This window comes from Clupea harengus, chromosome 14 (assembly GCF_900700415.2).
Source record: "Clupea harengus chromosome 14, Ch_v2.0.2, whole genome shotgun sequence".
Taxonomy (NCBI): Eukaryota; Metazoa; Chordata; class Actinopteri; order Clupeiformes; family Clupeidae; genus Clupea; species Clupea harengus.
Genome location: NC_045165.1, coordinates 6,976,273 through 6,999,126, shown reverse-complemented (window position 1 = coordinate 6,999,126; position 22,854 = coordinate 6,976,273). Strand labels below are relative to the sequence as shown.

The 22,854-nt window shown below is 41.1% G+C and overlaps 2 protein-coding genes across 3 annotated transcripts; both read right to left on the bottom strand.

Annotated features, from left to right (window-relative positions):
* Positions 1 to 1,607: 1,607 nt before the first annotated feature.
* On the bottom strand, positions 1,608 to 4,251 carry LOC105897993 (butyrophilin subfamily 1 member A1-like). Its single transcript, XM_031580609.1, has 4 exons — positions 3,802 to 4,251; positions 2,963 to 3,304; positions 2,444 to 2,725; positions 1,608 to 2,245 (listed from the first exon to the last, which is right to left on the bottom strand). The coding sequence occupies exons 1-4, from the start codon at positions 3,869 to 3,871 to the stop codon at positions 2,061 to 2,063; spliced, it is 879 nt and encodes a 292-aa protein (XP_031436469.1). The 5' UTR covers positions 3,872 to 4,251; the 3' UTR covers positions 1,608 to 2,060.
* An 11,012-nt stretch (positions 4,252 to 15,263) lies between these two features.
* On the bottom strand, positions 15,264 to 21,421 carry khdrbs1a (KH domain containing, RNA binding, signal transduction associated 1a). Of its 2 annotated transcripts, XR_004165134.2 has the most exons (10): positions 21,086 to 21,421; positions 19,954 to 20,075; positions 19,711 to 19,827; positions 19,431 to 19,577; positions 19,132 to 19,274; positions 18,584 to 18,866; positions 18,341 to 18,414; positions 18,174 to 18,232; positions 17,869 to 18,038; positions 15,264 to 15,735 (listed from the first exon to the last, which is right to left on the bottom strand). XR_004165134.2 is itself a non-coding variant. In XM_012833047.3 (9 exons), the coding sequence occupies exons 1-9, from the start codon at positions 21,222 to 21,224 to the stop codon at positions 17,929 to 17,931; spliced, it is 1,194 nt and encodes a 397-aa protein (XP_012688501.1). In that variant the 5' UTR covers positions 21,225 to 21,421; the 3' UTR covers positions 16,994 to 17,928. The 2 variants fall into 2 exon arrangements, 1 of the variants encoding a protein (XP_012688501.1); XM_012833047.3 differs by lacking the exon at positions 15,264 to 15,735 and having other exon boundaries at positions 16,994 to 18,038.
* Positions 21,422 to 22,854: the final 1,433 nt, after the last annotated feature.

Below are 22,854 nucleotides of genomic sequence, written 5' to 3'. Positions count from 1 at the left end.
AGAATAAATGCACACATATTCATTTTCTTCAGAATGTTTTATTTAGGCACGTTTGTTCAAAGAACCCTCAATAGCGGACAGAGTTCGGCAACAACCTCACTAACAGACTCATTCAAGTCCCTTTGTGAATGAGAAGAGAAGAGGCCCCGATGCTGGTGCAGCAGGTGCTGCTGCCGCAGATGCGGCTTCTGGTGCTGCTCGTTCCGCAGGTGCGGCCGCTGGTGCTTCGGAGACGTGTCTTCTACCATGCCACATACTTTGCTTTTGCCATTAGCCTACGCCACCTGACAGGCTTTCGAACAATGTTTTGGCCCGCATCTGCTCTTCCATCAGCACAACGTCGATTTAAGCCTCACTATAATTCTTCTTTTTACATGTTTCTTTCTTGCTTGCCATTGTCACAGAGAGTTTGTGCATTGAGGATGCACTCCGTTTGTGCATTGATAATATCCTAATTAGATTAAGTAGGGGCGTTTTGAGGGCGGAGATTCAGCTGCGCACAATTCCACGATCATTTGTGATTTATAAACGCAGGAATGGCGTACACGTGTTTTTTGGGCGTACGTTCGTTTTCTGTGAATAACACTTACGACCATTTCAGAAAACGTCTGAGATCAAATGTAGGATGGTTTCTACGCAACATTTTATAAATGAGGCCCAAAGTCAGGCAGACAATCCAGATGCAATAAAATAAAACATGGTGGATTAAATTAAAATAAATTGAAAATATTTTTAACAGTGCTCCGTCACTCATTTTAAATACAGAAAGTTGCCGGCTTGACCCACACGCACATAGATATGTATGAGTGTAAAAAGGTTTTAGAATAATGAGTTTGTATTGTATACAAAATATAAATGTAATTTTCAGTTATCAGGATTCATTCTCACCACATCCTACAAACACTCAGAAGACACAGCTTTTTTGGAAGGTTTTGCCACTTGCACATGTACACCCACATGTATGACACAAAAAGCTATTCAACCTGTAGGCCTAAGACAGATGAACACCTAAAAAAGAATGTGTGCTGTGTCCTTAGTAGCTAAGAGTTGCTACTTTGGGTCTTTGTCAGACTGCCAATACTCTTCCATATGATTGTGCTCTTCAATAGGAATGACATGGGTATATTATATAATAATACTTGAAATCATGTGAATGTTTCAAAAAGGAATTCAAAAGTGAAATGTTCATTGATATTGGCAAAAGATACTAAACATATATCCCAAATTGGCTGATTTCCTCTTAGGAAAGGCTAAATATTGTTCACTCCTATAGTAAGTAAGAAATGCAGAATGATTTTAAAGATGATATAAACATGCTTCACTACACATGAAACTCGAACTATAACATCTGTGGCAAAGTGTCAATTGTTAGAGAAAAATACATAATATTCTTATACAACAGACTGCTAATAAGAGATCCACCTTGGCTTTGGTTTGGACCACTTTTAAAGTAATTTAGTCTCTAGTCCTGTGTAAGGAAGTGTGAAGATGGCCCAAGTTGGCCATCTCACGATGTGGGTTGTAGGCTGGTTGGAAAGGGGTTGCAGGTAGGAAACACACACGGCGCAGGAGACAGTGGCTTTCTTAAAAAATAGCTATTTATTTACAACAGGGATCAACACAAACAGATATAAACAAACTGACCAAAACTAAAGCCCAAACAGACAAGGTACAACTCTACAAATCACGCCGGTTTCATCTATGTACCTTCTCCCAGCTTTCTCCTAGCATGTTCAGTCTGTCTCTCCCTCATTCAATATCATTATTATCATTAAATAAGGTCACCCAAGGGCTAAATTGGTCTAATTAGAGTCAATTGGACCCCTCCACAGAGGCGGGGGAACCCGGACCCAACCATTCAGGTAGGGGATTCCAGTCCTTCTCCCCCTTTGGGCCACAGTGAGAAGGGGGAGGGATTTCACCTTTTCACACTTCCCTCCCCTTCTGGAGTCCCGCCACACGGTCGGCCACCCAGCTTCAGCTGAGCCGCCGGTAGGCCATCTCCTGCCAGTGTCGGTCGCAGTTTCCTTTTCCCTTGCTTCTCCCCATGTGTTTTCTTTTCATGTTATGTCAACATGACACATACAATGTTCTGTCTTGGATAAGATGTATTTGGTTCTGTATGGTTTGCATATTGTCGGTAGTAATAGTAGTCCAAGAACGGCTAGTATGAATACCAGAAGTACAGGCAAGAGAATAAACTCCCTCATCCGCTGACTGGCTTTGGGAAAATCTCCTTCAGATTCTGCTTAAAAGACAAGAGGAAATATTGATTAGTTGATAAATTACTGCAGATTTCTGAAAAGTATATGATCTAATCATAACAACCAGCTTTTGTATATGATCTAATCATAACAACCAGATATTCCACCCGAGTTTGAACTAGAGTGCCATCCTGCCTGTGTTTACGGTAAAATTGCATTTTGCGATTTGTTCTACCTACCGGACAGGCTGATGTTCCTCCTGATCTCCTGCTTGAGGTCCTCATTCCTCAGTATAAAACTGAGGGTAGCAATGGAGTTGTCTTTGAGAGTCAAGGTGCTGGACACGTTATAAAGCCCTGAGAGTGTGTCCTGTGTGAGACGGGTCTCTGTGCTGTTGGTGAGGTCTTCATGGTCTTGCAGCCAGCTTAAGGTGGGAGCTGGGAATCCTCCTCCTGAGGTTAGAAGAACCGTCACACTTCCGGGCTGCCTTGAGAACTGCAGCACTGGCTCTGAATACAGTGCTGAAAGAGAGAGATACAAAATTGAGGCTCCCACTAAAAGGGCTCAGTGACATGTCAGCAGTCACGATCATCCTCCTCACCCCTACAGCCATGGGGGATCAGAACAGAATGATCATGGTGCCAGTGGATAGCTTGGAAGTCTTACTGAACTCAGTGAAGGCCCATTCTCAAGACCCACTGATGGCCCACGTGAGTAAAAAAGTAAATGCATCCTGAGAACGTATTGATTGTAATTACCTGCCACTTTTAGAGGGAAGATCTTCCTCTCACTGCCCAGTTGCGATCTCACGTAACAGATGTACTCCCCCCTATCTTCTATGGTGACGTTTTCCAAACGGAGAGATGCGTTGCCCTTCTGCATCTCTGAATGGTACAGGGAGGTGCGATTCACATAGTGTGGGCTCTGGCGCCACTGTTGGTCCTGATTGTAGTAGAACCTGTGAACTACTTCAAGCCCCCGCCGCCAAGTAATCACAATGCTTTCAGGCTGCCAGACATTCCCCACGGAGAAACTGCAGGGCAAGACCACGGGCTGACCAAGAGTGACCACCAGGGAACTTGGAACGGTGACTTTGAATTCTGTAAAAGAGAAGTGCCTTGAGTCCCTTCATTCAAATTAAAAGAAGGCTGTACACTACAGGTCCTCACTCCCTCTGCAACGAGTCATTAGCTTATCGGTTTATTTACTCTATGTGTGGTGATAAGGGTCCAGCCTATCCCCCAACTTGACTAGCCTACTACTATTGAGAAGAACAATGTGATAGGTTGTGTGCTAAGGTCAAAATTTCTTAATAGACCTGAACACCAACTGCTTTATTAATGTGATTTGTACTTCCATAATTTTCACAGTTTCCGAATACAAACACAAGAACGTGTTATGATCTCCTGTTTTCTCTAAGGATACTCTGAAACGACACACTTATATTTGATAGGCTTAACTTTACAGCTTTTTCTGTGTCAAGTTATGCTGCATTGGGTGTTAAACTATTTCCAGCTATTGTTTGTTACTGTACGCTGAGATCCCAAACACAATGACAAAGAAATATAGGCTATGAAAGAAGTTGAGAGAGACTTACCCGAGCAGCAGACTTTTATGATAAGTAGAAAAAGATAAAATCCTTGTGCTGTCCAAAGTTTGAAACACATGTCACGGTACTGTCTGTCCAAAACCACCTTAAAAACTTGGACTTTAATTATTCATAGAATATCAAAGCAGTTCATGGTATACCAAGGATATCCACCACGTCCCTTACGTTACAGTTATACCGTCATGCTGGGCGCTGGTTTAAGGTATTTTTTTGCGTTGGCAAACAAAGTCTAAATGTCAAACCAATAAACAAACCATGGAGATCAATGGAGAGCCATGGAAGTGCTCCAGTTGGTCCCAATTGTAGTAAAAGCTGTGAACTACTTCAAGCCCCCGCTGCCAAGTAATCACAATGCTTTCGGGCTGCCAGACATTCCCCACGGAGAAACTGCAGGGCAAGACCATGGGCTGACCAAGAGTGACCACCAGGGAACTTGGAACGGTGACTTTGAATTCTGTAAAAGAGAAGTATCTTGAGTCCTTTCATTCAAATAAAAAAATGCTGTACAGTACAGGTCCTCACTCCCTCTGCAATGAGCCTTCAGCCCCGCCCCTGCTGCACATCTCACAGATCAAAATCATTGACTATATACAGTGGGGAAAATAAGTATTTGAACCCCTGGCGATTTCGCAAGTTTGACCACTTGCAAAGAAATGTGTGATCTATAATTGTAATAGTATGTGTATTTTAACAGTGAGAAACAGAATATCAACAAAAAAATCCAGAAAACTGCATTTTATAACATTTATGACTTAATTTGCATTTGATGCAGAAAATAAGTATTTGAACCCCTAGCAAAACATGACTTAGTACTTGGTGGAATAACCCTTGTTGGCAAGCACAGAGGTCAGACTTTTCTTGTAGTTGGTCACCAGGTTTACACACATCTCAGGAGGGATTTTGATCCACTCTTCTTTGCAGATCCTCTCCAAATCCTTAAGGTTGCGTTTTCAATGGGAGGGAATGAGGAAATGAGGTTCAAGCCCAATATTCCACGTTACATGGCCCCATCCATAGTCCCCTCGATGCAGTGGAGTCGCCCTGTACCCTTGGCAGAGAAACAGCCCCAAAGCATAATGTTTCCACCTCCATGCTTGACGGTGGGGATGGTGTCATATTCAGCATTCTTCCCCCTCCAAACGCGGCAAGTCGAGTTGATGCCAAAGAGCTTGATTTTGGTCTCATCTGACCACATCCTGTCTCACAATCCTCCTTAGAATCATTCATGTGTTCATTGGCAAACTTCAGACGGCCCTGTACATGTGCTTCCTTGAGCAGGGCGACCTTGCGAGTGCTGCAGTACTTCAAACCATTACGGCGTAGTGTGTTGCCAATGGTTTTCTTGGTGACTGTGGTCCCAGCTGCCTTGAGATCATTCACAAGCTCCCCCTGTGTAGTTCTGGGGTTATTCTGCACCTTTCGGATGATCACCGATACCGCACGAGGGGTTATCTTGCATGGAGCCCCAGACCTAGAGCGATTGACAGTTGTTTGGTGTTGCTTCCATTAACGAATAATCGCACCAATAGTTGTCTGCTTCTCACCAAGCTGCTTGCAGATGGTTTTGTAACCCATTCCAGCCTTGTGCAGGTCTACAATCTTATCTCTGACGTCCTTGGTCAACTCTTTGGTCTTGCCCATGGTGGTGAGGTTGAAGGTGTGAAGTATGATTCTTTGGACAGGTTTCTTTTATACACTTCACCAGTTGAGATCAGGTGTACCTTTTTAGGCCTAATGAGGACTAATCTGTGTGCTTCTTGGACACATAACTGGTCATTGGGAGCCAGAATTCTTGCTGTTTGCTTGGGGGTTCAAATACTTATTTTCTGCATCAAATACAAATAAAGTCATAAATGTTATAAAATGCAGTTTTCTGGATTTGTTTGTTGATATTCTATTTCTCACTGTTAAAATACACCTACCATTACAATTATAGATCACACATTTCTTTGCAAGTGGCCAAACCTGCGAAATCGGCAGGGGTTCAAATACTTATTTTCCCCACTGTATAGAGGGTTAGGTGTGCTGTGTCATTGATCACAACGTATGAAAGCACCGCCTACTGACCAATCAATTCTCTTAGAAAATGGCATCACAACTCTGTTTAACAGCGCCATGGTTGCAGCTGAAAGAATGACGCTAAAGTTCACTATGTTGGCACTCTGAGATTCTTTTGAATGAAGAGTGCGTTACAAATAAAAATAATAAATATTATTATTATTATTATTATTATTATTATTAATGTTGACTTACAAGCCATAAGACTACATCTTAGCAACCCATTCATTTAATGTAATACACACTTGTGATTACAGTCAGATCTACTTGTGCCCTAAAAATGGGACTGTGATAGTGATAAGCCCAGGGGCGAATCTTATGGAGAGAGATATGTCTCAAAAGTATTCGTAAATGCAAGTACCATGATCCACAAATGTTTCACTATTTACAAATGTGTTTTGCGATCCACAAAAACTAAATTCTTACTTGTGATTTGTAAGTTGGCATTTACATAAATGTGCTATGATTTGTACACATAGATGTCCATTCGTAAATATATCGTTTGTAATTTCTTAAAATACTTAACATTTCGTGTGTGCATTTCTCATGGTCTGTCATTTGTAAATCTAAAAGCCCAGCGCGTTCTAGTCCTTTGGGGGATAGTAGTCCCTCACATTGCGCATGCGTCATTTTGCGACACTGTCGACAGCGAAGCCGCGCATGCGTCACAACGACAGATCCATTTTCAATCATGGAGAAAATCGACGAAAGCCAGTTTTTTGAAAACATGACCATTTATTTAAAAACAAAGAAGATGTTGTCACAGTGGACAAAACAGATGAGGTGGACGATCAAAAAGTCTCTCCCCAGTTTCGTTTCATATGTTGACGTAGAGCCTTATGCTGTTAGCCGTTTACAACATAATTAAATATAACATTAAATATACCCACATTATGCGTTAAGACAAGCCCCATATGTTGACGTTTAAACCGTTTATTACAACATTATTAAATATTACTTTAAATAAACCTACATTATGCGTTAAGACAAGCCAGATATGTTGATGTTTATGTTGAGCCTTATGCTGTAAACCGTTTTGTTGTCTGAGCATGCGCGATTATGTTGAGCCTTATGCCATAAACCGTTTGTGTCTGAGCATGCGCAATGTGAGGGACTACTATCCCCCAAAGGACTACCATCGTGTAGCGACAGCGCTATCAGATTCTTACGCCAGCGCGTTCAAGGATTTTATTTGTGGATTAGAAAGCTATTTGTGTGTGGATCGCAAAAGACCGAAAAGAATGTCTCAAAATTACGCCATAGGAAGAAGGATTGCACGAGTGTATTGGGCGATCCACAAATGCAGATTCAACACTTCACACGCGAAATGTAGATTTACAAATGACAGACCATGAGAAATGCACAAATGCCAGTAGAAAATACTTGGGAAGATAATTTCAGTTGTAATTCGCCAGACCAGGTGGTTGTACTTGTGTTAACCAGGAAATTGTGTCAAATGATAAAGAACAGTGTTGGGTAGGCTAAAGGCTGCTAGCTAACAGCATGTAGCTCGCTAGCTGGTAGCTAGATATTAAATGGCAATCATCTTTGCTCTGATAATGAAGATGTTTATTAGTTTTCACCTTCCAGACGACATCGTTATGAACCCATCCCCTTCTGAAAATTAAATTACTATCTGTGCTTTTGGTAGGCTTTCAGTTTTTGAGGTGTGTAGGGGGACGGATTTTCTATTAGATAGATGTAAATATCTCCAAACTGGAGCTCAGGCAGGGACTTCGACGACGTTATAGAAATAAAAATATCAGCGGGTGCAGTAAAGGGATCACAGGTTCCCAAAATGTATTTTTTTTTCTAGATATCTCTGTCTGGCTATTGTGGTATGATCTGTGTTTGATGGCGATCGTAATTGACTAGGCTGCACTGTTCGAAGATGTCCACTGTTGGTCGACATCTTCGCTTTCGCCCGCAAGGTATATGTAGTGTGACTGAAAGCTATGAATTACCGTAAATATTGTAATGTTCTGTCGTCAAGTCTGACATGTAGACTGAACATTTACATTTAACATTTACATTAAGCATTTAAAATTTGTATTTACATTTAACATTTACACTTATATTTAACATTTATATATAACATCGAACATTTACGTTCATATTTAACATTTTCATTTAACATTAACATTTAGATGAAAGATTTATATTATTTAACAACTTTGTGTTACTGCTAAAAATGATCCTTGGAAAAGTTATCACATGAATTTATCTCTAAATGCTTGAAAAAGTGACATTGGAATATTGTCATGCTTTTTTTTTCCATATGATAATGCTAAATGTACCGAAACTGAGCAGGATTTTCGAACGTGCAACATTTTACAAATGGCGCCCCATAGCAACTGGCTCTGACATTAAGCACATGATCTGATCTTCCCCAACCGGTTTACGTCTTCTTAGTGGGGATGGCCAGTAGAACTTGTTCAGGTCGGTGTTGCTGTGTTTGTGGCTCTGACTGGTCTCCCTCTGAAGGCGGAACAACATCTTGCAGACTGTAGCAGAGTCAATCCCACACAGCTTCAACAACAACATCTTGCAGACCGTAGCAGAGTCAATCCCACACATCCTCTGCTGCCTGGCAGAAACAGCTGATGTCTCTGTATCTGAGGATTCCGGGTGTGATGCTCAACACTTGATGAATTTTCATAGTCCCCTTTATTGCCGAAAGAAGGACCTTTAGCATTTTCTTTGCCCGTTCCTCCACATCGTCATTGCTTACATAGAATAGTTTCACATGTGTGCCTGACTCCGTAAGCACCCATCATTGCACAGTGCATTATTTCAAAATAAAAGTTTTGTTTTGTGTAGCATTAACACACCAATGATGTAATTTTGGGTGACTGATATTTATTTGATATTATTAACAATAATTATGTTTTTTACCATTTCAATGTTCAAATTATTGTATGTAATGTTAATGTAAATGTGAATGAGATTTAATTCACGAAAAAAATATTTTTAAATGAAAAGTATATCAGAATCAGAATCAGAATCAGAATCATCTTTATTGGCCAAGTACATTTCCACATACAAGGAATTTTTCCTGGGTTTAATTGCTCTCAATGTACTTAAACTGAAAAATATGCATGCAACAGTTTAGGATAATAAATAAATATAATATATAATATAATAATACAAGTATAATAATCTGTCAACTGTTCACTAGAGTGACGGCAAGGGGGAAAAAACTGTTCCTGTGTCTGGTGGTTTTTGTGTACATAGTTCTGTAGCGCCTGCCAGAGGGCAGGAGCTGGAACAGATTATGTCCAGGGTGTGAGGGGTCTGCAATGATTTTCCCTGCCCGTTTCCTTGCTCTGGATGTGTACAGGTCCTGGATGGTGGGCAGGTCGGCACCAATAATCCTTTCTGCAGACCTGACTGTCCGTTGTAATCTGTTCCTGTCTAGTTTAGTGGCCGAACCAAACCAGACAGTAATGGATGAGCAGAGAACAGACTCAATGACTGCAGTGTAAAACTGGATCAGCAGCTCCTGAGGCAGGTTGTACTTCCTGAGCTGGCGCAGGAAGTACATCCTCTGCTGGGCCTTTTTGAGGACTGTATTGATGTTTGGCTCCCACTTCAGGTTCTGGGAGATTGTGGAACCCAGAAACCTGAAGGATTCCACAACAGACACAGTGCTGTTTAGTATGGTGAGGGGGGGCAGTGATGGGGGGCTCCTCCTGAAGTCCACTATCATCTCCACAGTTTTGAGCGAGTTCAACTCCAGGTTGTAGCGACTGCACCACAGGGCCAGATGTTCAACTTCCCTCCTGTATGCAGACTCATCTCCATCTCGGATGAGGCCGATGATTGTTGTGTCGTCTGCAAATTTCAGGAGCTGAACAGACTCCACTTCTATTTATGAAGACAATTCCTTGAACTTGGCATTTGTTTGATGTGATTATCAACTTAACTTAAAGGATTTTGGTGTCCGCAAAAGTAAGTGACGGCACTGTAGAATGACCCAGCTGTGTTTCTGCTGTGTTTCTGCTCTCGGGCCAGTGTGACCTAGTGCTACCTTCGGGCCAACCAGGGCTAATGGCCTGATGCTTCAAGCTGCAAGAACAAAAAACATTTCCGTTTCCACTATCAGGCCACAGCCCCAAAGTATCGCCCTAAAACCCATCCATTACATGCCGTCATGGTGTAAAGGTCGCCCATCATCAACCCATTTCACAAGCAAGCAGGAAATTCAAGTTGAGATATCATGCAATCAAGTCTGCGACCTACAGCAGAATACGTGAGGAAACGGAATGTGACAGAAACCAAAGTTCAATTCAATTCAATTCAATTCAATTCAATTGTATTTATATAGCGCAAAAACAATTGTCTCAAGTCGCTTTACAGAGCCCAGTGCCTGGACCCCCTTAGAGCAGGCACAATGGCAACAGGGGCAAGGCATAAACTCCCTGAAAGTGGCTGTTTGCATATATAATATATATAATATATATTGAAGATAAAGCAACCACTGCATATTTTCATAATCCCTCTGAAGGCGGAACAACATCTTGCAGACCGTAGCAGAGTCAATCCCACACATCCTCTGCTGCCTGGCAGAAACAGCTGATGTCTCTGTATCTGAGGATTCCGGGTGTGATGCTCAACACTTGATGAATTTTCATAGTCCCCTTTATTGCCGAAAGAAGGACCTTTAGCATTTTCTTTGCCCGTTCCTCCACATCGTCATTGCTTACATAGAATAGTTTCACATGTGTGCCTGACTCCGTAAGCACCCATCATTGCACAGTGCATTATTTCAAAATAAAAGTTTTGTTTTGTGTAGCATTAACACACCAATGATGTAATTTTGGGTGACTGATATTTATTTGATATTATTAACAATAATTATGTTTTTTACCATTTCAATGTTCAAATTATTGTACGTAATGTTAATGTAAATGTGAATGAGATTTAATTCACGAAAAAAATATTTTTAAATGAAAAGTATATGGCTCCACTTCTATGTATGAAGACAATTCCTTGAACTTGGCATTTGTTTGATGTGATTATCAACTTAACTTAAAGGATTTTGGTGTCCGCAAAAGTAAGTGACGGCACTGTAGAATGACCCAGCTGTGTTTCTGCTGTGTTTCTGCTCTCGGGCCAGTGTGACCTAGTGCTACCTTCGGGCCAACCAGGGCTAATGGCCTGATGCTTCAAGCTGCAAGAACAAAAAACATTTCCGTTTCCACTATCAGGCCACAGCACCAAAGTATCGCCCTAAAACCCATCCATTACATGCCGTCATGGTGTAAAGGTCGCCCATCATCAACCCATTTCACAAGCAAGCAGGAAATTCAAGTTGAGATATCATGCAATCAAGTCTGCGACCTACAGCAGAATACGTGAGGAAACGGAATGTGACAGAAACCAAAGTTCAATTAAATTCAATTCAATTCAATTGTATTTATATAGCGCAAAAACAATTGTCTCAAGTCGCTTTACAGAGCCCAGTGCATGGACCCCCTTAGAGCAGGCACAATGGCAACAGGGGCAAGGCGTAAACTCCCTGAAAGTGGCTGTTTGCATATATAATATATATATAATATCTATATAATATGTATTGAAGATAAAGCAACCACTGCATATTTTCATAAGCCCAAATATTAAGGAGAGCCCTGATTTCGCGTGCTGACAAGCTCCAACTATTCTCCATTCTTTGTTTTCTGTTATTTGGTTATTTGATAGTGACTAGCTATCCTTAACACACCTATAGCATAATGTAAGAAAAAGCACAACATTAAGAGGTTTTTTTTTCCAGTACATTGATTAACAACAAAACTGAGCAACAGCCATTTGTTTCTTCAATCTTTCCAGGAGTGAGGTCCCTCTGTTTGACACATTTCACTGTTCCATAGTACATGTGGCATAAAACACTCTAAGACACAGAAATGTTATCTTTAACCCGTTGATTGGTTACACACATTACCCGGGAAAGTGCGCCTGTTTTCCAGACAATCTTTATGTGAGAAAAATGTAAGGCCCCGCGCAAAACAGCATTTCAGCACAATTAGAAAGAAATGATGTAAAATAAATCCCAACGGGACGAACAGGACCCCGACACATTTGTGCATTTTATACTCACCAACTACCGATGAAATGAAGGGAAGAAGAGATCTAAGAAAAGCTCCTCGACAGCCCATTCCCCTCCTGACTCAAAACAAAACTCCCAAGCAGTGGCGTCTGTAGCACTGGGCAAGTAGGTTTGTTTAGTTTCAAACATAAACGCACCTTGTGAAATGAATGAATGAATGAAATCACGAATGCACACATTAACATTGGTATTGGGCTCCCCCTACCGTTGTAGAGTGTAATAAATACAAATCACGCTTTGAGCTCAACTCTCATGGACAGCGGTACACGTGCATTTGTTGACAAGCTGAAGGACAGGTGTTGTGCCACGTTCTGCACCCATGCCGGAAAAATGCACCCCACTCGTAAGGTCTCGAGGATATTGTAGTTTTTGATTAATCAAGTTGACAAGTTAGAAAACAAAATCGACAATACAATATTTCATAGTTTTTTCATTTACGGTTTGGTGGGGGGTGCATTCCAAGAAGCCAAAGAGCCATGTCAAATGACAAAGTAGAATAATATTTCAGGATGAAGGTCTTCACTCTCTCCTGGCAGTCATTGTTACAGAGTCCAATGTCATGCCCATGAAGTTTCATGTTTGGCTTGGCCTCAGACCGCTCTTTTTCCATGTTGATTACAATGCGACCACTAGGGGGCCTTCCTGCTTTTTCCGATTCCTGAGTCATCCAGGTAGAACAGACGCACAACCCGTTGTCCGAGCGGGGTGATAGCTGCCTCCACACACCTTGGTGCCAGGGCCAGGCCGAACGTAAGAGAGCAGAAAATTATATGCTATTCCCTTGAATGCAAACCACATACATTTATGTTGGCTGGACTGAATGGGAATATGAAAATAGGCATCTTTTAAATCTATTGTCACAAACCAGTCGCTTGCCTTTTTGAACTTAATGAGGTGACAGCACGTCAGCATTCAGAACTTCCTTTTCATTAGAGCTTTGTTCAGCATTTGTAGATCTAAGATTGGCCAAAAGCTCCCGTCTTTTTTGGGGACAATATCGGCTGCAGAAGCCTACACTTTCTTCCCCATGTGGGACTAGTTGAATTGCACCTTTTCGCAAAAAGGAGTCTATTTCGGCTCCTCTGGAACTACAGACTGCGAACTAACTGTAATGTTTAATCCACTGTCACTGTTCTGAGGACCCATGAGGACACTGGAGTCACTGTACTCATCTGGCAGGCTCTCCGACTCCAGTCCAAAACCTTAAGAAGAACCCAGAGATGTTTGTGCCTTCCAAATTATTTGCAAATGTATATGAATATAATATATTCATGTTTGGTCTTTAATTGACCCTTGTGATGTGGACATAAATCTGATCAGGGTTTGATTGCAGTCTGAAGTACCTGCCATAGTTATTATTTTAATAGTTTTCACTTCAGTTCTTCATATTATTCAGCTTCCAGGATACCTCTGCACTATTCAGCTGCAAACAACCAAACAAAGGGTTGAGCCAAAGGGCATGGCCTTAAGACATAGAACAATACCATTGATTGGTTGATGGAAATGTATGGAAATAGAGATTATGGTATTTAACCAGCCATCGGAAGATATTTGGTCTCTAGTTCACACGAACTCTCTATAACTATCTTGCTCCTCCTCTCACTATCGTACTCTCTTTCCATCTTATTCACTCATTCTGGTTGTTTAATTTCTCTACATTTGATGCATTCATGATTTATCAGGTTTATTTGGTCATTCAAATGAATTTGGTTTAACTGGCATCCAACCCGTTCATGCCGTTATTATTTAGTTTACACCTTAACATTCAGTTTGGTTGATACTTGTAACATTAACGCTTACAGTTTATTGTAGTAATAGACTGTTCTTTCACAAACCATTTATTTAACTCCTAATGTGCCATGTCATTACTGTGCCACTATCTTATACACCTCTTGGTAATTAAATAACTTCATGGAGTCTTAATTGCATTATACGCAATATTAACCACTCTAATACACTCTTCGGTCACAAAGTTCAGAGGCTTAAGCCTTCCAGTCATTTTGATAACACTTTGGCTGTCTTGCACTGCTCTTTAATAAAAATGATTGGCTTATTAATCCACCATTAAAGGCCCAAATGTAAAACCTGCGATCCTCTGCCGCTTTCGCGGTTGCAAGAACAAACAAAACCAACTGAATTTCATTTTTATGTCTATGGTCAAGCTACTGGGCAGGTCATTTTTATGTCTATGGTTAGGCTACTGAGCAGGATTTATGTCTATGGTTAGGTTACTGAGCAGGACAGTTTGACCCTTTGGATTGCATGAAATTAGAAGTTGCAATGTAAAATACACTGACATCCTAGTCACACCACTGCCTTCAGGCTCTTCATTTCCTCTGAAACCACAAAAGGCTTATTAAGACTTTCCAACTTGGCAGTAATGCTAGCATGATGTAATGAAGAGCCACACAGCAAAATTATAATTTGTGGTTAATTTCTCATTTATTTTCTTCAAAAATAGATATACAAATAAAGCATTCTTTCTTCAAGTGCATCCTTAAAATGAAAAGCAAAACATGGAATATGAACAGGATGTTCAGGTTGCTTCTAAAAAGGCAAGAAAGAATGTTAGTCATTTAATGAATACATACACAGCGTAGCATTAGCATCCAAATTCAGTGAGAAGTGAGATTCCAATGACGAGCGCAAACGTTTAGTTTTATTGAATAATGCATAATAACAGTAAGCTTCTTTGTCTACCATGAGTTACCCATAACCCCAAATCAAAACATTAAACATGGGTGGTCCACGGAAACGGTCCAGAGACTAAGTTCACGTTACCCCAATCCAATAGGAAGAGATAAAAAAAACCTCTAAGTGACCAAGCAGTTACGGTTTTAAAAGGTACTGGTATAGTGGTCTACTGATTACCAGTATACGTAATTGGCTATATTCTGGAATGACCCAAAGGTAAACATAGCAAGTAACCTTACAAGCGATGGCTGCCAATGCATTAGTCTGACATTACAGTAGATCTAAAATTAATAAATAAATAATTTAGAGCAGCAATAAAGAGTTCTGTTCCAAAACTAGCAAGCTAACCACCTAAAAGGCATGCAAAAAACTTGCAAACACCACCAACAGCCCAGTTGACACTGACTGGTGCCAACACACTAACTGGTGTCTTTTGGTGGTATAGCTGGCAGTGTCATGCTGTGAAAGTGTTTTTTAAATTTTTGCAGCATATTCCAGCCCGGTACACAGGACTACATAGGGCATATCCTGGATGGCTAGTGGGAGACACAGGTGTTTATCCGACTTTCACATGACCATAAGCCATCAAAATTAATTTGAGGATGGGACCAAAACTAGTTGCCTATAAGACCATACCTCAAAAAGTGGCAAATTGTTACTTTAAAAAAAAACATTTCACAGCTGGCCATTGATTTAGTGGTCCTATGTTGCTAGCCTACATCCATACGAGTGAAATGTCACATTTCGTTTGGTATACCAACTCAGACATTCTGTCCCCGAAATGCATTCTTTCTAGGTTAAATCATGTGACGACCATTCACCATCTCCAGCTGGCCATGTTTCACAGTAATAGTAAGTCACCATAAGGTTTCAACTATGATAAAATAGACTCACACTGCCTTTGTTAAACACATACCAGCCCATCACTAGTTCCAGCACTATTCTTTTCCATCATACCTTACCTCAACGGGTCATGAGGGGGTGTAGTAGTGCTAAGCCAATCCCAGTCTGCTACCTACCTGTGGCCTGAGAGCCTGAGACCTGTGACAACTGGGACTCGCTGCCTGCAGATAGAAGAGAGAACATAATCAATAATCAAATCACCCCGTCAACTAGAAGTGAGCTGCAAGAGGCTACAGGAAAGACCTACATCCAACTGCTTTTAAGCATTAAAAGTTTTAATTAACCAATATTGTTTGATGAATAATAATAAGCATGTAATCTATACTAATCATTAATTGTTATAAATTTAGTCATGCCTGACCTACTTTTTCAGCAAGAGTTGAATTGGTACATTCTGACTACAGTCGGTACACTAGTTGAATATTTTTTTTTTTTGCTAATGTTGTTGTCTCTTAATGTCTAAGGGTTTTGATGGTGCAAGAAACTAGTGTTCTTTTATACTTACATGTATGTGAACCAATGAGTGTAAAGACAGTGCCAGCAGACACTACTGAGGTAGGTTTGGGGTTTAGTTTACCTTTGGTTTGCGGTGAGTTCTAGGTTTTTTGCCTCCTCTCCTTTGCTCTGTTTCGCTTTATAATGCAGCCAGCGAGTCTTTGCATCAAACTCAAGTACTCTGCAGGCCTGAATTACGTCGACGGGGGGGGGGGGAGTAAATCTCACACACACACACTGCAAGTACAGGTCTTTGGTGTGAGATCATGGTTACTCTCCTAATAACACCATGTGAGAATCAAGAACTCCCTTTGGTGGTAGTATTTGAACAAAACATTTGAGAAATTGGAAAGTATTTGGAGATGCATAACCTTTTTTCAGACAAAAAAAAAAAGAAACCTTGACAGGTTACAAACATTTGTTGGGCTTGGTTGTTTGTTTGGCACTTGGATTTGCAGAAAACTGTGCATAAACCTTTATTAACTTTGCAGTCATCTTTTACCATCATACAAATTTTCATAGAAATGGCAAATATTTGAAACTAAATCATTTAAAATTTTACGGCATGGTAAAATAAAATTCAATCTTGTGATTAAAGGGATTTCCCACTGTCCTCAGGACACTATGTATAATTTTGTTTTGTAGAAACACACATATTTCTGCTCAGTAAATTCAAATTTGTCATGCAAGTCAATAAGGGTTTATACACAATTTATTGACAGTTAGCAATTAAAGTTGTGATTTTTCTTTTGGGAGAACAGACAATGTTAAAATTCATCATTCGGACTTCAAGATTCTGCATGCAAAGTATTTGTAGTTTAAAAACCTAGAACAGTTTTTTGAACAACATTTTAGGTTAGTTCTAGATATTTCCTTTTTAATGTCACATGAGAAATAATAATAAAAAAAAAAATACCAACTTTGTTTGAAGGAAAGAACTATTTTATTGACATACTGCAGCAAAACAGGTCATATTTAGTCACCTATTTAGACAAGCTTACACAAGTATTGCTCAACGCTTAATGACGGAAAAGCTATGTACAGTTGTGAAATCTAGAGATTGGCCAAATGCTGTAGTCATACATGCTATTAGGTCTGCTGCAGCCTCATTTGGATGAGCCTGAGAGGACTACTGAAGCGCCAGAAAGACATCCCTCTTTAAGTGGTGCTATTGAAATTTGAACATGGGTATGGAGCCATGTATACTTCAGGCCGACACTAACAAAGGGTCTGTGCTAATTAAGGACAATTAGGTTTTTTGAATTTTTTTGTTTTTGAAAACAAAATTGTATTGTTCGAACATTCAGTAGATGGACAGGTTTTGAAAACAGTTCAAATTTTCCTGAACGACTTAAAAGTAAGCTACGTGGACACCAGTATATTGAGTTCCTTCATCCCGAGTTCTTTTCTTTTTTGTAGCCATTTACTTTATTTGATCATAAAATATAGTGGCCGCAAATGTTTTTTGATTTGATTTTTTTGTGGTGTTTATTATAAAAAAAGAAAAAAAATCCTAGAAGGGGAAACATCATAAAAATATCAAACACAAAAAATGACCTTCACAAACCAACCACAATGCTCTTACAAGGCGCATGTCAAGCAGGCTATTTTAACCATACAGATGAGACAGTATAAAAAAAAGCAAGGTAAGCAGGGGTAGACAGCTAAATTAAATTAAAATCAAACAGTGCACGCAGTCCTGGCTATGAACCATTAACAGCCCCATTAACAGTTACAGGGACACGTTTTCCTCTTGATCAACATCACAGAGAAGGAGGATGGAAAAGGTGAAAAATTACTTTGAGTCGTTAAAAAGGAGTTAGAACACGATGTGGTTGCCCAGGAAACTGGCTGAGAAATCAGAAAGGTCGTGAGTAGGGATGGGCGCGAGGGGCGTTCTTATTCTGTCGGCCAGCGGCAGGTTTACCACCTCCACCTGCAGCCCATCCTCCCTCCCAGTCATCCTCAGCTGTGAAGAAAACAGACAAAGAGAAACAGAGGCATACATTTAAAATACAGTGCAACGACTGACCATAAATAAAACCACTGTGTATTCCACAAAGCCACATCCTGAACAAGAGATGTAGGTTGGATTTCTCCGTACCATAAGACTCGTAGGTTTCCTGCGCTTCTCCATGTCCGTAGTCATAGTACTCCGTCTCTCTGCAGACATAAATGGCATTGCAGTTACACATGCAATTTGTATATTTCACAATATCCCAAACAGCCACTATTACACACCAGGGACAACATGGTTAAGCAGAAACTTACGCTTGGGGAGGCTGGCTATAGTGGCTGTACTCATAGCCTTCGTAAGCACCCTCGGGGTAGGTTTCTTCATACGGCTGAAAAGAAAACAAGCACAAAACCATAAGGGCTTTTCACACCATGCTGAACACCAATGTAACTCCAGAGGTCTAACTCACACAATGACCCCTAGTCACACGTAGGCAAAAAATATATTGCAGCTTAAGCCTTATCCAATCAGTTTTCATGTCTGATTGGAGGACTTACATATTCCTCATAGGACTCAGGGGCTGCAGGATGTTGGTGCTGATGCTGGGGCTGCTGCTGTTGGTGCTGGTGCTGATGAGAGAGCGCAGAGGAGGGAAGCATCCTCTGGGGCGGGGGTGCAGAGGGCCTTGCCCGCGTGGCAGCGCCCCCTCTGCCTGGGGGTGCAGAGGGTGGAGGTCCGCCTCGGCCAGAAGGAGCTCCCCGTACAGCTCCGCCTCGACCGGGCCCACCTCGCTGCGCGCCACCGCGGGGACCTGCTCCACGTTGAAGCATCCCTCGGCCCCTGGCAGGAAGTAAAAAGGACAGAGGGCATGAGTGATGAATTAGATGAGCAGATGGCCAAATTAAGTGGAAGACCACTGAATTGATGCAATTGACTCCTCAGCAATTTGTCAATTGTAATGTGCAACCAACTTTCCACAGATAAGACATTCTACCAGCTTATCACTCATACTTAAAATGTAGGTTAAAAAAAAAAACAGATAACGGCTTGAAGTTGTCCCAGGGGTTTTTAGTGTGAGGGATGGTCAAAATAACAGAACACCAACCTGGGCACAGACATTTGGGGTGGAGGGGCTCCCCTCCCCCTGCCTGGTGGGCCTCCACGGCCTCTGCCTCCTTGGTCCTGGTTGCCATTCAAGTAGCCCATCTCCATGAACTGCTCCTGGTGGATGTCCTCGACATTATCGACCTGAAGAGTAAGGAAAACACATGTAACCAATGAAGCCAGATCATATGCTCAACAGAGACCAATCCACAAAAGCAGCACGACACATCTTAAAGAGAAAACCTCCAACACAAATGTATCACGGGTGAAGTAAGCTACACCAAGGATTCGGAAACTTACAGGAACCAAGAACTTTTTGACCTCCTCCATAGCATGGGCCATGCGCAGGTAGGCCTCAGGAATAGGAGCGTACACTTCAATGAACACGTGCAACTCCATCGCCAGATGAGCATATTTGGGCTCTCCTCCCTTCCTAAGCTCTTCCTCCTGGAGAACAGAACACACGATTAACAACCAGTCTCCTCTTATATAGAGTCCTTCAGAGGTAACTCTTATATAAAGTCAGTATGAGGTGGCATGGGTTTCATTGAGAACCCAGACGTTCCCAAAAAGCCTTTACCTTATTCTTGTCCCTCATGGATCCTCTCCCAAGGACGGAGATCTTTGCTCCAGTTTCCTCCTGAAGGCGTTTGATGGTGTTCCCCTGAGGTCCCAAGATCTTTCCAACGAAGTTGAACTGGATGGAGAAAAAAAAAACAGAAGAAATCAGAAACAACAGATTAGTGCATAGCTATTACATGACGCAACTATTCAAAGGAAAACCCTTTGGTCTAGAAGACAAAAAAATAAGAGCTTCACTTACGCGTGGGTACTGCTTTATCGGGATCAACACCCTCTCCTTTACCCGAACATTCTTTGTGCTAAAGAGGTCAAGGTAGGTCTCAGCTTCTTTCTTGGGCTCGCCTTTCTGGATCCTTTCGATTTCTGCAGAAGAGACCATTGTTGGTTTAATATGTAGATACAGTAACATTCCTCACTCATCTGACTAATTGGCATATTCCCATCCAATTATTTCATCTAGTGTAAACGCAGATGCAAATTCCAAACACTAAGACAATAATGAATGAATCACACACTAATGCAAAACACCCAACTAATAAGACTCCAGAAGGGGTACATATTTAAAAGGTCTGGTGGTGCACGAGACTGCAGGGAAGCATAGCTAGGCCAATTTAGGCAGCATTAACATTACCATCCCATTGGAATACGGGCTCTCTGCATTACCACCCTTCTTGAGCAAGAAAGAGCGAGTAACTAAATTAAATACCAAAACATAAAGACGATATTCAAAAACTTAGTTTACAAACACTGAAAGTAAACGATAGCACTTCCGGCAATGCTTGAACACACACACAAAACTACACCGTAACGAAGGTCTGATCCATATGAATATATTGGCTTTTAATTAATTGCCACAAAATAACAGACCAGACAAGAGGGTCTTTTTAAACTCCTGTAACAAGCTTGCTACAAACAACAAAGTCACATGGCGTATCTGAAAAGGCTAGCTAGGTAGCTAAGCATCCTAGCTAGCTGACGCCAACAAAAGCTATGTAACGTTACAGCCTGGTTGGCGCTAAAGTATAACACTCTGATGCTACCGACTAATGCTAATTTGTATCCAACTTTTGATCAATATATTACAAAACAGTTTTAAAAAATCGTCACATTGGCGGTCACAGCAACCAGGTTCTTTATGCCATACAAAGCCATTTGCCTCATCAGGTTGCTAATGAAAGCATGGTAAGAGCTATTGTCTGCATAGTGGCAAGATACCAATGGTAGCTAACGATAGCTTGCAGCTAGCCGTCGTTAGCTCGCTAGCATTCGGCCATGCGACCGGCCCCAAACGGACGCAAGGGGCCTACCATGCTTCAAATGCGTGAGCATTCATAATATGAAGGGGGAAAGGCGAATTCGTTTCATTAACTTACCTTCATTTAGAAGTTTCATTGCGTGGGTAAAAGATGCATCGAGACTATCTTTCTCAGCCAGAAGCTCTGGAAGATATTTGCTCTCGTCCTCCATTTTAGGCTTTTTAACTTTGCGAGTATCCTTTGGTGTGGTATCCATTTTGATCCAATATATATGCCTTACTACTAAAACAAATTTCCTGTACAGTATAATACACACGACTGGTCTTCTTCGCTCCTTTTCTTTGCAGTTTGACTGCGAATTATGTCGTCAGATTTTCTGACTAACGTTACCTTCGCGTGACTGGAAGAGACCGTCTACCAGGATTTATTAACTTGACGGATGTGATGTCACGGCAAACGTCTTGGACTGATCCCGCTAAAACCAAAGATTTTCAGTGCTCCGCCTCTATCCCCTCTGCTAAAAGATCGGATGTTGCCACCTAGGGTTAGAATGATCACACTGCAATCGAGTGCAAAGCTTGTGCGCCGAGACGCATACGCAACAGCCGAAAAACTAGTATACTTTGGATACCGTGGGCACGTCTGTTTCCGCATTGCGCGAAGCCCTGTACGCGAGAGTATCCTAGTCTTTTTTGTGGCATTTCCAGGTGATGTTGTTCAATGCCTCTTATAGGACATTTTGACATATTGGAGAGTAATTAAGCATGAATTCGTATAAAAATACAAAACAGATTCTCCACAGAAAACATTCACAGTACCCCATATCACTCTTCCCAGGTCCATTTAGCACTGACTTCCATACCCCCTGTATCTGAAAAGGCTTCAGCTATTGATCTCTTTACTGAGGAGGTGGGCATTATGGTGTACCCCGATGGTATATGGTTAATTCTTCATGGACGTGAAAACTGAATCCTCTTTAACTGTTTATCAGCATGAGAGTGAAGCTGAATGTGACTGAAGATTTAGAATTCCGCTCAGGTCTGTACCCAGTAATGAAGACTCACATATGGCACATATGCTGAATCATGAATCATGCTTGAACATCCACATCAACGATAAAAGGTCAATACCTTTAATGTCGCAGTAACACTTAGACGGTACATAGAGTGACAAGTTTTGGCCATCAGTGAGGCAATGGGACCCTGAGTGGGCTATTGAGAACCATCTAAGTCTAAGACAATGCCAGAATGTACATTCGTTATCATAAAGACACTAGCTAATGTTCTACAGTCCTTCTGTATAACTCAGTGCACTATACTCAATCTACACCCAGATCTCTAGTATCTGTTTTGTGGAAGAACTGAATGTGGAAGAAAATTCACTGGTAATGTAGCCTGCAAACCTGTTCCATGACATTATGTCTCTAGATTAAATCTGGCCTGACAGTTCCTTTAGTGTCAATCAAACTGTTTTTCGGAGTAAAGTGAATGGAGTTTGTGAACACTTTCCACAGGTATATCAAAAGCGGGCACTTCTTGTGTATTGTACCTACCCTTTCGGTTTGATTCGCCACTTGTAAATTCGTTTTGGGACTAGTAAAAGTGTTTCACATCTTGTTAGATTTGTTTCTACTTCTGAAATTTTGTTTTATAAAATGTTAATTCGTTTTGCCTTTGATGAAAGAGATGGATGTGCGAAAACATTGGGCGTAAAATTACAATTGTTTTTAGTTACTAAAGTGACTAACACTTTTAGTGATTAACATGTTATAAGTGATTCACACTACAGATGGTTTTGCCGTTAATCAACAAAGTGTCTTACATTGTGACTACATTGTAAAAAATGATGAAATTGACATTGTACATGTGATATGACATTATAGCAAA

Bases quoted from the DNA above. Each gene is read 5' to 3' on its own strand.
- LOC105897993 (XM_031580609.1), bottom strand. From the start codon at position 3,871: ATGTGTTTCAAACTTTGGACAGCACAAGGATTTTATCTTTTTCTACTT. The intron at 3,305-3,801 runs GTAAGTCTCTCT...TCTCTTTTACAG, and splicing joins CATAAAAGTCTGCTGCTCGG to AATTCAAAGTCACCGTTCCA. The intron at 2,246-2,443 runs GTAGGTAGAACA...TCTTTTAAGCAG, and splicing joins GAGGAACATCAGCCTGTCCG to AATCTGAAGGAGATTTTCCC.
- khdrbs1a (XM_012833047.3), bottom strand. From the start codon at position 21,224: ATGGATACCACACCAAAGGATACTCGCAAAGTTAAAAAGCCTAAAATG. The intron at 19,828-19,953 runs GTAAGTGAAGCT...TTCTCCATCCAG, and splicing joins CGATAAAGCAGTACCCACGC to TTCAACTTCGTTGGAAAGAT. The intron at 18,415-18,583 runs GTAAGTCCTCCA...TTTTCTTTTCAG, and splicing joins CTGAGTCCTATGAGGAATAT to CCGTATGAAGAAACCTACCC.